We start from the raw sequence: 12216 nt of genomic DNA, 5'->3' as shown, positions 1-12216 counted from the left end.
ATCTTCGGTAAAATGTATAGATATGTTGAAATATGATTCATTTATTTAAATTGTGTAGTATCGGGGAAAATTCCTATGTATTGTAGGTACGAAGCAATGAAAGTGCTGAAAGCGTTGACGTAACAAGGATCGTCTTAAGTGTATAACAAGGCTTAAATGTATAACATATGGGAAGAATTTGTTCAATGCTAGCTTTATTTCATTTGCAGGTGTGCAATTTTCTCCGACTTTTGGGTATAATCAAAGTTTCATTTAAAAAGAACGAGAACAGTTCAATGATCGAAATAATTTCCCTTTATCGTTAATAACTTTTTGCTATTTTTCTGGCAGCCAGATCGACCAAATTTCTGAGAACCGCCGTAACATGGTCCATATCCGAGATCGAAATTATTTCTTTATTAAATTTTTTAGAATTGTTGCAGATCCGAATAAGCACGTTTATATGGATAGTCACCATGTTGACTGAGGGATGGATTATGATTCATAGTAGGTCCCGGAACGTAACAACATAAAACAATTATTTAGCAATGCGAAGAAACAATATGAAATAATTGATAATCGCAAAAAATAAGTGAATCGCGCGAAATCTCGCTTGAGTACCACGGGGATAAATGAGGGGGAGGGGGGGGGGGATGAGATAAATTCATTAAAACATGACTGTTACCATTTATTACATGTTCTACTACTGACCTACACACTATAACGTAGTTTGGGGGAAAATTACTGGAAAACCCGGTATGAAGGGATGTACTGAAAGGTGGGAGGCACCAATGGGCCTTATACCTGTCTTTCAATAGAAAGGGTAAGTAAAGGAGGCGTACCTAGCAATGAGCCAACCAAATTTGTGTACATGCTGGGGGTAACAAGGTATATAAGTAAGGTAGCCCTTACAGTGGTGAAGAGTCTTTGAGACAGTCTCATAGGTGAAGCAATAGTGATCAGTGCTGTAGAGAATCTTGCAAATAGTATTGAAAGTAGTGTGATAAACAGTAGTGAAGAGAGTATTGTGGACAGTATCGTGGGCATTGCATTAACGATAATTTCTGAGAATAACTGCACGAGTACTAGCTGTACACGAGTGATTATATCGCTGTAAGTAGCAATTTTTAAGTTACCAAGTTATTTATTGTAAATTGTGAGTTGAGTTGTAGACCATCCATTTAAGTTGTTTTAGTTATATGACATTACTGCATTTAGTTTACGTTAAATAACCATTGCTTCCGGTTAAATTATAATAAAAAAAAATTGTATAAAATTAAAATTAAAAGTTTTTAAACTTAAAATAACTCTTAGAGATCACGCACCAAGGAGAGAATATAAGATTTCTAAAGTAGTAGTAGTGAATTTCGTATTATTTCTTATTTACTAACCTTTTAGTAATTAATTTTCTTATTTTACAAACACGGTATACCTATCGTTAAGAGTTCGTCCGCGTGATAGCACCTACATAAAGTTGTTCGAATAAGAAAATACGCAAATTGGAGTATAGCGAGTTAAGAATACAGTCGCGCCAACGCAGCGGTCCGAAATTTTCCCCAACGTTATGCCAAATCTCGTAAATTTGGGAAGCTATTAAGTTTATCGGGTCGGATAACGCGCTCGAAAGTTTTATAAATGGCGCACAACCGGTCGACCGCCGCCGCCTCCGCGCTCGATGCAATCTACGAAAAATGCTCGTTCCTCATTTCGCTTAATTCTCCGACCGCGTGCCGAACGAAGAAGCAAAAGAAACGCGGACCAACCGGGACGTACCCGATCGATATATCGTAATAGAAAACGATTCATCCGTTTCATCGGCGTTCTCTATTTCTATCTAGAATCGCTAGCCACTTTACTTAGTCTCCTAAAGCATCGAAATCTTTCCAACAATGAGATCTTTTAAATGGCTGGTCTTTCTTCAACTTCCATGTCTGTTCTCTTGTTCTCGATAAGATGTCCCCTAATTTCGAATTTTACTTCGTAATTACTACGAAATAATTTTATTATGATGCGTTCACGCTATGTTTGCACTGCATTTAACTACTTGCTTTCGCAACGAAGTTACAGGTGCGCGTGCCAGAACGCTACACTGTAACTTGTCGTGAAGCGTTACTTAACACTTAGCCGACCGAACAGGGAGATTTCCCCTCTGTAAAGTACATCGCTGCGTGATCGAACGGGGTGATCTTCCTTTTTGATTTTTGCAACGCGCTTTTTTTTTTTGCTATTATCAGTTATTGTTTGCTTGAGTTTGATCGTTTACTCGGTAGAGTCTTTCACAGAAAATTATGCACAGATACGAATGCTAATTTTGTTTATTAATAATTTTGTACAATATGGTATGTTTCGACCACTCGCGGAGAGACGCGATCGCGAGAAAGCACGTCAACGGGAGTCGTAAATTCCCGTTACGATTAGATAATCGACGCCACGAAATGATCAATACCCTATTTCGGTTAGGATAATAGAGGTAGTTCAATTGAGATTACACTGAATTAACAGGTATAATTTAATGTTTATTCCAACAACTTTGTAAAGAAGGTATGATAATTACACTGACGCGTATGTACAAGTTAAGTGGTTGATTTAAGTATAGAAGCCCGATAATGACATGTTGACTATGAGTGAGGGGAAGACTTGGCTGTCAGTTGGTTCATTTTCTAGGTTGGTTGGTGAGAAAGGGTGCTAACCGCCCCGGGGGAAAAGAGTTGCTAGTGGAAAGCATCATATCTGAGAAAATTAACTTTCCCGTAGTAACAATAAGCTTTAGAAACGATTCAATAAAGAAATGTTCGTTCGGTTTGAAGGACCTTAGCTAGCAAGTTCTTGAGAATTATGATGTGTCCTTGAGACTATTGAGATTACGCAGTAAGGATGAGCGGACATCTGGTTCCCATCTTGTCCGCGATGCGTGGCCTGGTCTAGGTAGAGTGTCGCCCGACGTAACATGGTATATTTCGAGGCATTCTGGGTGTAACGCTGCAAGCCATTCCTTGCATTCTTTTTTTCTTTTTATTTATTAAAATTTACAATCAATTCTCGCGTTGAGAATTTTCAGTAATTTTTTCTGGCGTGGCGCAATGACATGGGGCTAATTATTTATAATACGTTAATACTTATTATAGATAAGTATAATTTATAAGTATGTATTATAAATAAGTAAATATTAAATAATTTAGATAACTAATTGAATCTAGCGTTTAGGTCTAGCGGGTAGTGTCTCTTCAGCCTGCGGATCTGGACCGACGTATCAAGTAGTCCAGTAATTAGGGGGTTTCGATGTTTGTTGACTCTTTTGCTATATCTGTCGCTATATTTTGCTATTCTTACTGAAAATTCTCAACGCGAGAATTGATTGTAATTTCAACAAATAAATAAAAAAAAAATATATTTTGCTATTTCCTCTTTGACTGTTGGTATCTTGAGGTCGCGATGTATTAGTTCGTTGGTGACATACCAGGGTGCATCTATAATGGATCTTAGAGTTTTCGATTGGAAGCGTTAAAGTATTTCAATGTTGGAATTACTTGCTGTTCCCCATAGTTGGATTCCGTAGGTCCAGACAGGTTTTATTACGGTCTTATAGAGGATAATTTTATTCTGTGTGTTTAGTTTGGAGCGTCGGTCAGTGAACCAATAGAATTTTTTGAGTTTGTCCTTTAGGTGCTTCGTTTTGTCTGTGAAGTGGTTTTTTAAGGTTAGTCTCCTGTCCAGGGTCATGTCCAGGTATCTGACTGTCTTGCATTCTTTGTGGATTTTTTTTAACTTTTTTGCGGGTGACATATTCCTTGAAAAATACCCCATTTGCATGGTTGTAAGACTAGTAAATAACTAGTAGTTACTAGCAGACACCTTTCCACGTTTTTAATAATTAGCAATACATGCACTTTGTAAAATTTGTTCTGATATATTTATAACACGTCGTTGGCAATTTTGGAACAAAAACATTCGGACGTGCGCGGCAAGTGGTTAACTTTGTATACTGCGAGAATGCGTGTCAGGCAACAAATGATACTTGTGGTAACGGCTTTGTTTGCAAATTCAAATTGTTGTGTTTATATTAGTTAGGGAAACATATTAATAGTTTACTAGTTGAGAGTTAAATGAGCTTTCACGTATATACCTGAAAGAAGATATCGATCGATATCAATATCGATCGATAATACCATCGATTGATAAAAAGACGACAATTAGAGATTACGTTTTTCATATAGTAATTTATTTTTCCAATTACGCATTTAATACATTCAAAACAACGCACATTCTATTGCAGTTTCGTTTCAATACTTTTAATGAGATCTGTGATGTACAAGTTTTCATTACAGTAGCAAGCGTTCAATTTACAATATAATTAAACCAACATTTTTTAATGAGTAGGTAACGGACAACGTTGTAAAAATGTTACCGCGGTTACAATTTCAAATAAATTTTAGACAGATAATATTACTATTTTCAAATCTATTATCAGCATATTAAATTCAAAGATTTATTAAAACTTATTGTACTGTGGCTTTTCCAATACAGATACTATATGAAACAACTAATTAACAAAATACGGAAAAATTCAGACGCTTATCGAGTTATTTATACGAGCAAAATTCCATCCAATATATTTCAATTATTCAACAATTTTTACAACTATTGATCCGTGAAAAAATGGTTACGATAGAACGATACAATTATTAACATCGCAGATTTTTCGTTATTGTAACGGACAAACAACGCTCTCCTTTAATTTTTTAGTAAATATTTCGACCCATTGTTCATAATTCGTCAGCGTTGCAAACTGCGTTCGTTAAACTAGTGGTAGGAGAGATTAAAATTGGACGAGGTTTCCCAAGTCGTTTCGTTCTTCGCAATTTTGCGGTAGACTTGCCCGTCTTTCTCTGACTTGCCATTGGTGCGATTTTACCGGGAAATAGCACGTTCGATTTCGTGGAATATGCAGAGGGCAACGGTAATTTAGCAAATCTCAAGGCGATACGATTTGCACGATCTAATTCGTCGCAGGTAGGAAGGAAATAGTGCCCTCGGTACCTTCTTAGTATACCGTATTTTAAACCTCTCTTCAAGACTGATTTTACCTTTAATTAAGCAAACGTAAATCAACGGTGGGTATGAAACGTCGTTGAACGAGTTAAATGAAAATCTATATCGCAGGAACTCGAACTTTCTCGTTTAACTTGAAAGTATAATATAAAATATTATACGTATGAAACATTACAGGCGATCGTAACTCTCCGTAGTACAATGTTCGGTCAGCGAGTAACGTATTATTTAAACAAACCCGATTCAAGCAGAAATAATAAAAAAAAAAAAACGCGTAATATAACGGTTCGATTCTTTTTGATAGCACGGTTAATATATTACAGTTTTTATATCGGTTACTATAATATATCATCTTTATTATATCTCCGATTATAAACTCACTTGTCGCTTAACCTTCCCATCGTCCACGTTAGAACCATAACTGATATAGCCAATAATTTTACTAGGCGTTGATCCCTTTGTCTCGCGAAGATCTTGAATAGCCGAGACAATCAATGCAACGATCTTCGTCGGCCAGAATTTTCGCATTTTTTTCTTTGGTGACGTTTTCGCGGCTCTATTTATCTTTCGTGTCATTTCGACCACCATCGAACCACGAACGAGTGGATAGGAAAATGAACGTTCGCGCGTTTCCGAAAGAAGAAAACGTAGACTTAAAATTTTGCAAGATCGTCGCTAGCAATTACCAAGAATCAGCGACAAACATCACAAAAAATTTAACTATTTAGAAATCCCGAAAATATCGTTTGCACGAACGCTCGTTTGTTTCGATCAGTGAACTGAACTTAACTTTACTCGAATACATCGATACAAAATAATGCCGAAAGCAGTGTGAAAATATTTGCAGAATCTTGGTCCTGTTTGCAAATTCTAGTTTGCCATGGGATAAAAATTGTCGCCTGGCTTCACACGAGTGAATTGTAATTACGGAAAAGTGCAAATTTACCGTGGTACTTATTGATCCAACTAAACAAGCATATTTCGCTACTAATGAAAGAGACGGTTTTAATCGTAATTATCAGCGACTGACAATGAACGATAATTAGCGACAACAGAAGTTGCGCGTGATTGAGAATGTAGGTGTTGGTAACCAATACGCGGCTACTACGTCCCGCAATTAATCGAAATTCAAAACAGTCTTTTGAACTACCGTATTTGAATTCGCGTCGTTATTTTCCCCCGATCGGCGTCATTTTCACCGCAACGACGACAAGATTGCGCAGCTACAGTTTGTTTGATAAAGAGATCGATCCGAATTCTTCGCGCGCGTTTAATTTTCCATTCGACGCGATTGTTACAACGAGATATACAGGGTGGTTGGTAATTGGCGGTACAAGCGGAAAGGGGGTGATTCTACGCGAAAAAAAAGAAGTAAAAAATATAGAATAAAAATTTTTTTAATTTCTTTTTTTTAATTTTTCCATCGAGACAACGATCTACAGTGAGATCCGTTATAACGTACTACACGCGTACCGAGCGAAAATTCAAAGTCGATTTTCTCGAAAATAAAGCCTCGAACGAAAAATTTTTATTCTATATTTTCGACTTATTTTTTCGCGTAGAATCACCCCCTTTCTGCTTGTACCACCAGTTACTAACCACCCTGTATATCATTATGACATTATAGAGTCCGTAGGAAACGTAAAACAAGTAAAATATGTGAAACGCTTCAGAATGTCGAGCGCAAAAAAAGGAGAAATGTTACTACGAAGAAGCATTTCGATTTAATTTCATTCTTCGTTAAGATCATCAAAGAAAAAGCATCGTCCACCTTGTTCTACCGATGCAACATGATACTCGATCACGGCATCAGGATGAAATAAATAATATATAAAATATAAAACCGTCGCAAGCCAGCAAAAATAACGAATCTCTCAAAGAATAACATAAAAATGCTACGAAACGGGAAAGACAATAAATTCGTAATTCGCTAAAAAGGAAAATTTGACTTTACAACTTTCTTCAAACGCTATACGCGCGTTGGTGCTTTATCGACGTACGGTATATAGGTACTCCGACCAACCCTGGCTACATAGATCGGCTCTTTTTCCTCGCCTCGATCAAACAACTTTATGGACATATTTCTTTCGGTCAAATTATGTAAAAAAAGGCATCGTCCTGAATAATACATCGGGCTTCGTGGATGCACTCCACATCGGCGATATCAGTTTCAAGAAAGCGTAATCGGCCTTTTACTGTTCCCCGTTGGTTCGATAAGAGAAGCACGCAGTTACGTGCAAATTAGTTTCCGTCAGAGATACGTGGTCTAGCCTTTGGTACGTGAGAACGTCATTACGATGATGGAGTGCTAAGGTGTTATCAAACGCGAGTAAAGAATGGAGCAAGTTTATCCAAGTCTCGCGTGTGTCGTTCTAATTTGTTCGGCTTAAAATTGATACGTAAGACCATGCCGCGTTTCTAGGAAGCCGCATGAAGTCGCTTAGAGGTACATAGAGATTACTTGGAAATTAATCAACACGCTAGCGCAAAATTGGCTTTGCTTTTGCCTTTACGACGATTGCAAACAGCATCGGCACAGATCTTTATCCTCCAACGAAACTCTTGTCAGAGAAACTCTCGTGTTTTCGTAGTATAATTCTTGCCAATGAGTAATTGAAGAACAGCACGCACAGGATACAGCAAAGTATCATAAACGCGTATAATTCTCGAACGTGATAGGAAAGGGAAAACTCTCGAATTTCAGGATATCGATATTTCAACTATTGCTCTAGAATGTAGACAAACACCCGAAAGTAATACGAGCCAAAACCCGTAGATATCGGACGATTTTATTCTCGAATAAATTCGTCTATCAGCTATCAACCAATAGAATTTTCGAACCATGAAATAATTCCTTCGAACGATCTATTGTACGCGATCAACGTGGAATCTAGTACGTAACATACGTAGACGATATATAATTTTCTTAAATAGACGTTCAGAGTTATTCCATAAAGTAGGAAATAAATTTCAAGAATTTATAAACCATCTGGTCGAGCAGAAACGCGTTCTATTGTAGAGAAGAAAGAGAACTTTTAAACGTCCGTGGAAAACGGAAACAAATGCCGTGGATATCGAAAAATACTACCAGGATCGCCAACTTCAGCACCGCTAATTTAGGCTAATCGGGCCGAGCTGGAAGTTGGCTGGTTCGCGGTAATCTTATCGGAGTTGGCGAAAAAAATGGAGAGTTTTGAATGGCACGGAGGTCGACGCGAGCGGCTGCATTTAGCGTTAATATCGATCGATGGCAAGTGTAACCAGCTTTTTGCGCGGTTCTTTTCCTCGGCTGAATCGGGCAACCAGCAGGCGGTCTGCGAATTGATCTGTCGCGGAGAAAAAACGCACGATACGCGAACCAGCGTTATTACGATGATAGAACGTTGGCTTCTTATCGGGTAGACGACGATGAAAAAAAGGAGAGCATGGAATAAGAAAAATAAGAAGAGGAGAAAAGAAAGGGGAACGCAAGTTGGAAATAAGCCCAGCACTAACAATCGCCGTGCAACATTACCGCTGATAAGTTCCGGGGCTAATAAACACAGACACTTGTACGCCCCGTTGCGAATTAACACACAACGGTTTAAGCCTGATATCTGAAACGACACGCGACTGGCTTGCAATTTGCATAGAGTGCAGTTAGAAATGCAAACGGTCACGGGAAATCTCAATTTCACGTGGCAGCCGTGTGAGAGTCTGCAACAAGCATAATAGGGAACGAGTTAATAGAGGAAGCGACGCGATTTCTCGATACGTCGTTAATCTAATTTAGTTCAACTATTTAGTGCTAGCTCGCTGAAACGCCACAGGAAATGGCATGTCTATAGAAGGATTCTGCATGAAATGCGTATTGTTGATTTTTAAGCTCGGAGTTTCATCGAGATATTTTTATATATTCGCGTACGCGCAGGCGATAAAAGTTGTGTATTTGCGAAACGACATAAAATTAATTTTCATTTGCAGATATCGACCTGTCAATTAATATCGCCAAGCACATACAGTAGCTTTCGCTGCAGTATTTTAGATAATTTCCGGTTAGCTTTTATTTACAATGATTGCACAAACGATCAGCAGATAAAAGTGCGCACAGCATTTTTCAATTTTTGCTCCGTTATTTATAACAATTTCTAAATATTTAACAAAGAAAATATACAATTGCTCGACCGACGTTAAAGGAATATTTGCGTATTTAGACAGCGTGGAAAATATTTCATTTAAACGTGGACTGATATATTTCGCATTATCCTACGTTTGATCGCCTTTTCCCTATCGAAAGAACGTCTTTTATAGGAAGAACTTTCGATTCTTTTCCCTTCTGCGCGGAGCTCTTTAAATGCCACGGTTTAATTCCTCGATCCAATCTACATCTGAAAAGAGAAAAGAAAAAGAAACTCCGAGTGTATTATTATAACACGGAATCCTTTTGAAATTAGAGAGTCTTATCATTCCAAAATCCCTTATGAGAGAAATTACATAATCGAGCAAATAGAACAAAATTCAGATTATAACGGATCGATGTAAACGAAGAAATTACATAATATGAGAGAAATTACATAATCGAGCAAATAGAACAGAATTCAAATTATAACGGATCGATGTAAACGAAGAAAAGACGTATAAAAATTGATTTAATTTTTTACGCAAAGGACGATCGTCTTTCGTTTGGTAAAGGCAAACTTTCGATGAAACGTTAACGCGTTAAATAATATAAAGAAGAATTCTGTCACGCTTCGTACAAGATACGAGACAAGGTGTATATTTTATAATTTTTCCACTATTTAACAAGCTCTTTTATTCATCATGACGAAGTCTGAAACGACTCGTACGAACCTTTTGGTGAAATTCTTTTTTTAGCTTAGTTAAGTAGATGAGACTGTGAGATGCGGAACAGAGTTAAAAAACGAGAATCGAGAGGCAAGATAAGGCACGTAGCTAGGAAACTTCTGGAAATTTCTTTAAACATTAAATATTACACGGAATAGGAACAGGAAAACTGCGTGAGATTGTGGCTCGCGGCGCGAGAGAAGCGATAAAGAGTTATTAACATGAAACCAGTAAACGTTGCGATAGCGAACATTACATGCTAGTTTAAAATCATATTATAATACATGATTGATGAAAGAAAAACACTGTACTTAATTCTAAATCAAATTTCCTTTCAAGAGTACGTTCGCTTATTTTCCAGACGGTTTTTCTTGTTATATCATATTAAGGGAATCGTAATGAAACCGATATTTTTGCTTGATATCTTGCAACGTGCAACGAATAATATGCAAATATTGTTTGATTTGCAAACCATATTTATTCTAATAATTACAGTTGCTATTAATGTTAACAACGGTCAGGTTTTCGTGCTTTTTATAATTACGATTAAAAGCTTTAGAGGAGCACACAATGGAGAAACAAAATTACATGTTTCGAATAACATCAAACCATAATTACCGAATATTCATAAAACAAATATATCAAATGTTCGTGTAAAGCAAAAAAGATAAAAGTTATTTCGAGAACTAACGTTCTCGTTCTACAGTATCGCGTTTTCCGAAGAAACGTCGACGACAAAATATCTAGGAGAATTTCGTACGAACGTAAACTGAAATATAGGAAAAGTCAAAGCAACGTAAAAACAAAATAAAAGGCGATGTAAACGAAGAATTTAACGGCCGTTATAAAGTTACAAACACCACCTCTTAAACCTTTTTAGCAGTTTACGAAGGTGGCAGATATAATCTACCCTCTGTCGTAATTAAGTCGTAAAAACGCAGAACTCGCATTGCGTGCACCCCTTTTCTGACATTTTATCACAGGTCCAAGTATCAAGTTCTCGCGTTAACATACCTAAAGAGAAAAACAACGAGAGGAAGAACCATCGTTACGATGGCGCGAATAAATCATCCTTCTACAATATCACGAATAACGTTCGTAAATTTCCTTTTCGACTTCTAAAAGGCGACGATCGCTCTGTGTAAGCTCTACCGTAGTTACGTCGTTAAAAACGCAGACTCCACGTTACGTACAATGTTTCCGAGAAAATTTATTAGAGATCAAAGCGACAAGCGGCTCGCGTCGGTGAACACGAGGCGGTAGCTATCGGTGCGAAAGTGGACTTGTCAGTGCTTTATCGTTTAATATTCTAAGTGGTCGTAGAACGAGGTAGTAGCGTTATTGCCCTCGTTAAATCTAACCGGCCGAGCTAATTATGCAAGCAGTTGAATTATTTCGCGTCCTCCTGGCGCGTATTGCAGAAAGTGCTGACCGCGCGAGAAAATTTTAACTGCATTTTGTTCGCGGCCGAACAATTAACTGTTCGTCGTGCTGTTAATTCCTTTCGCTCCGCCCGTTCGCTTTCTACCCGTCTCGCCTCGCGTTTAGGTACGTTTCGCCCTAGTCGCTCGATTCTCGAGAACTTTACCAAACTACCCTCCCATGGATAAATTATAATTCTTATTGTCCACGTCTATAACACAGAAACGGTATATCAATTATTTTCAAGATTGCGCGTACAATGAAGCACGCTGCTAAGTTTTACAATCCGAAGCAACCACGAATACGCAATGGAGTAACTAATTCGAGTCTGGTCGGCTACCTACTTGATAGTAATTGCAGCGTTATATCTTGTAGAATTAATTACCACGTTAAAAGTAATTATCTCGATATGTGGCCCTTGCACACGAGTAAACCTTACTGTTAACTGTGTTAGCTGTGGTCAAATCATACTATTACCACCACATCGACGATCGAAATTCAGTTTCAATGTACAGTCGGGGACAGCAATAAATCGACAAGTAGTGCAAGCATCTATGAAATTCGATCGAACTAGTACTAGTGTTATTTGCTTAGATATATATCCTTATTCTACATTATTTGGAAAATAATTGAAGTTACATTTATATTTTTGCGAACTCCATTAAGTACGATATCTACTTCCACTATCTGTCTACTGAATTTTGCTCTCGATAAAAGATTGTACAAAATTTAGCTTAGCCAAGAGAACTTAACTTATAACTTTCCGTAGCAAATATTTTGTAATAACTAGAAAATCACAGGAATTAGTGGACAAACGCGTGGTTCCAACGATACCACCGTTCAACCTACTAGTTTGCCGTTATATCGCCCGCCTATTGATAGGCAAACACTAGACGTTTTGCTCGTATCAATGGACGCGTACGCAACGTAGCGAAAATTATT

The 12216-nt window shown here is 37.6% G+C and overlaps 2 protein-coding genes across 9 annotated transcripts in view; both read right to left on the bottom strand.

Moving 5' to 3' along the window:
• The window catches only part of LOC117235442 (TWiK family of potassium channels protein 7-like), a 290562-nt gene that overhangs the window by 213042 nt on the left and 65304 nt on the right, over positions 1–12216 (bottom strand). The gene's annotated exons all lie outside the window — the stretch shown is intronic.
• LOC117235443 lies at positions 4222–5772 on the bottom strand. The gene is made up of 2 exons (XM_033497470.1): positions 5410–5772; positions 4222–5063 (listed from the first exon to the last, which is right to left on the bottom strand). Exons 1-2 carry the CDS (start codon positions 5614–5616, stop codon positions 4743–4745), a joined length of 528 nt encoding a protein of 175 aa, XP_033353361.1. The 5' UTR covers positions 5617–5772; the 3' UTR covers positions 4222–4742.

This window comes from Bombus vosnesenskii, unplaced genomic scaffold (genome assembly GCF_011952255.1).
Source record: "Bombus vosnesenskii isolate JDL3184/JDL3185 unplaced genomic scaffold, Bvos_JDL3184-5_v1.1 scf7180000013316, whole genome shotgun sequence".
Lineage (NCBI taxonomy): Eukaryota > Metazoa > Arthropoda > Insecta > Hymenoptera > Apidae > Bombus > Bombus vosnesenskii.
Note: the sequence above shows the minus strand (reverse complement) of the source record. Positions and strands in the feature narration are given on the sequence as shown.

Coding starts and splice junctions, on each gene's coding strand:
- LOC117235443 (XM_033497470.1), bottom strand. CDS start 5,616: ATGGTGGTCGAAATGACACGAAAGATAAATAGAGCCGCGAAAACGTCA. Junction 5,064..5,409: donor ATGGGAAGGTTAAGCGACAA/GTGAGTTTATAA, acceptor GCTTAATTAAAG/GTAAAATCAGTCTTGAAGAG.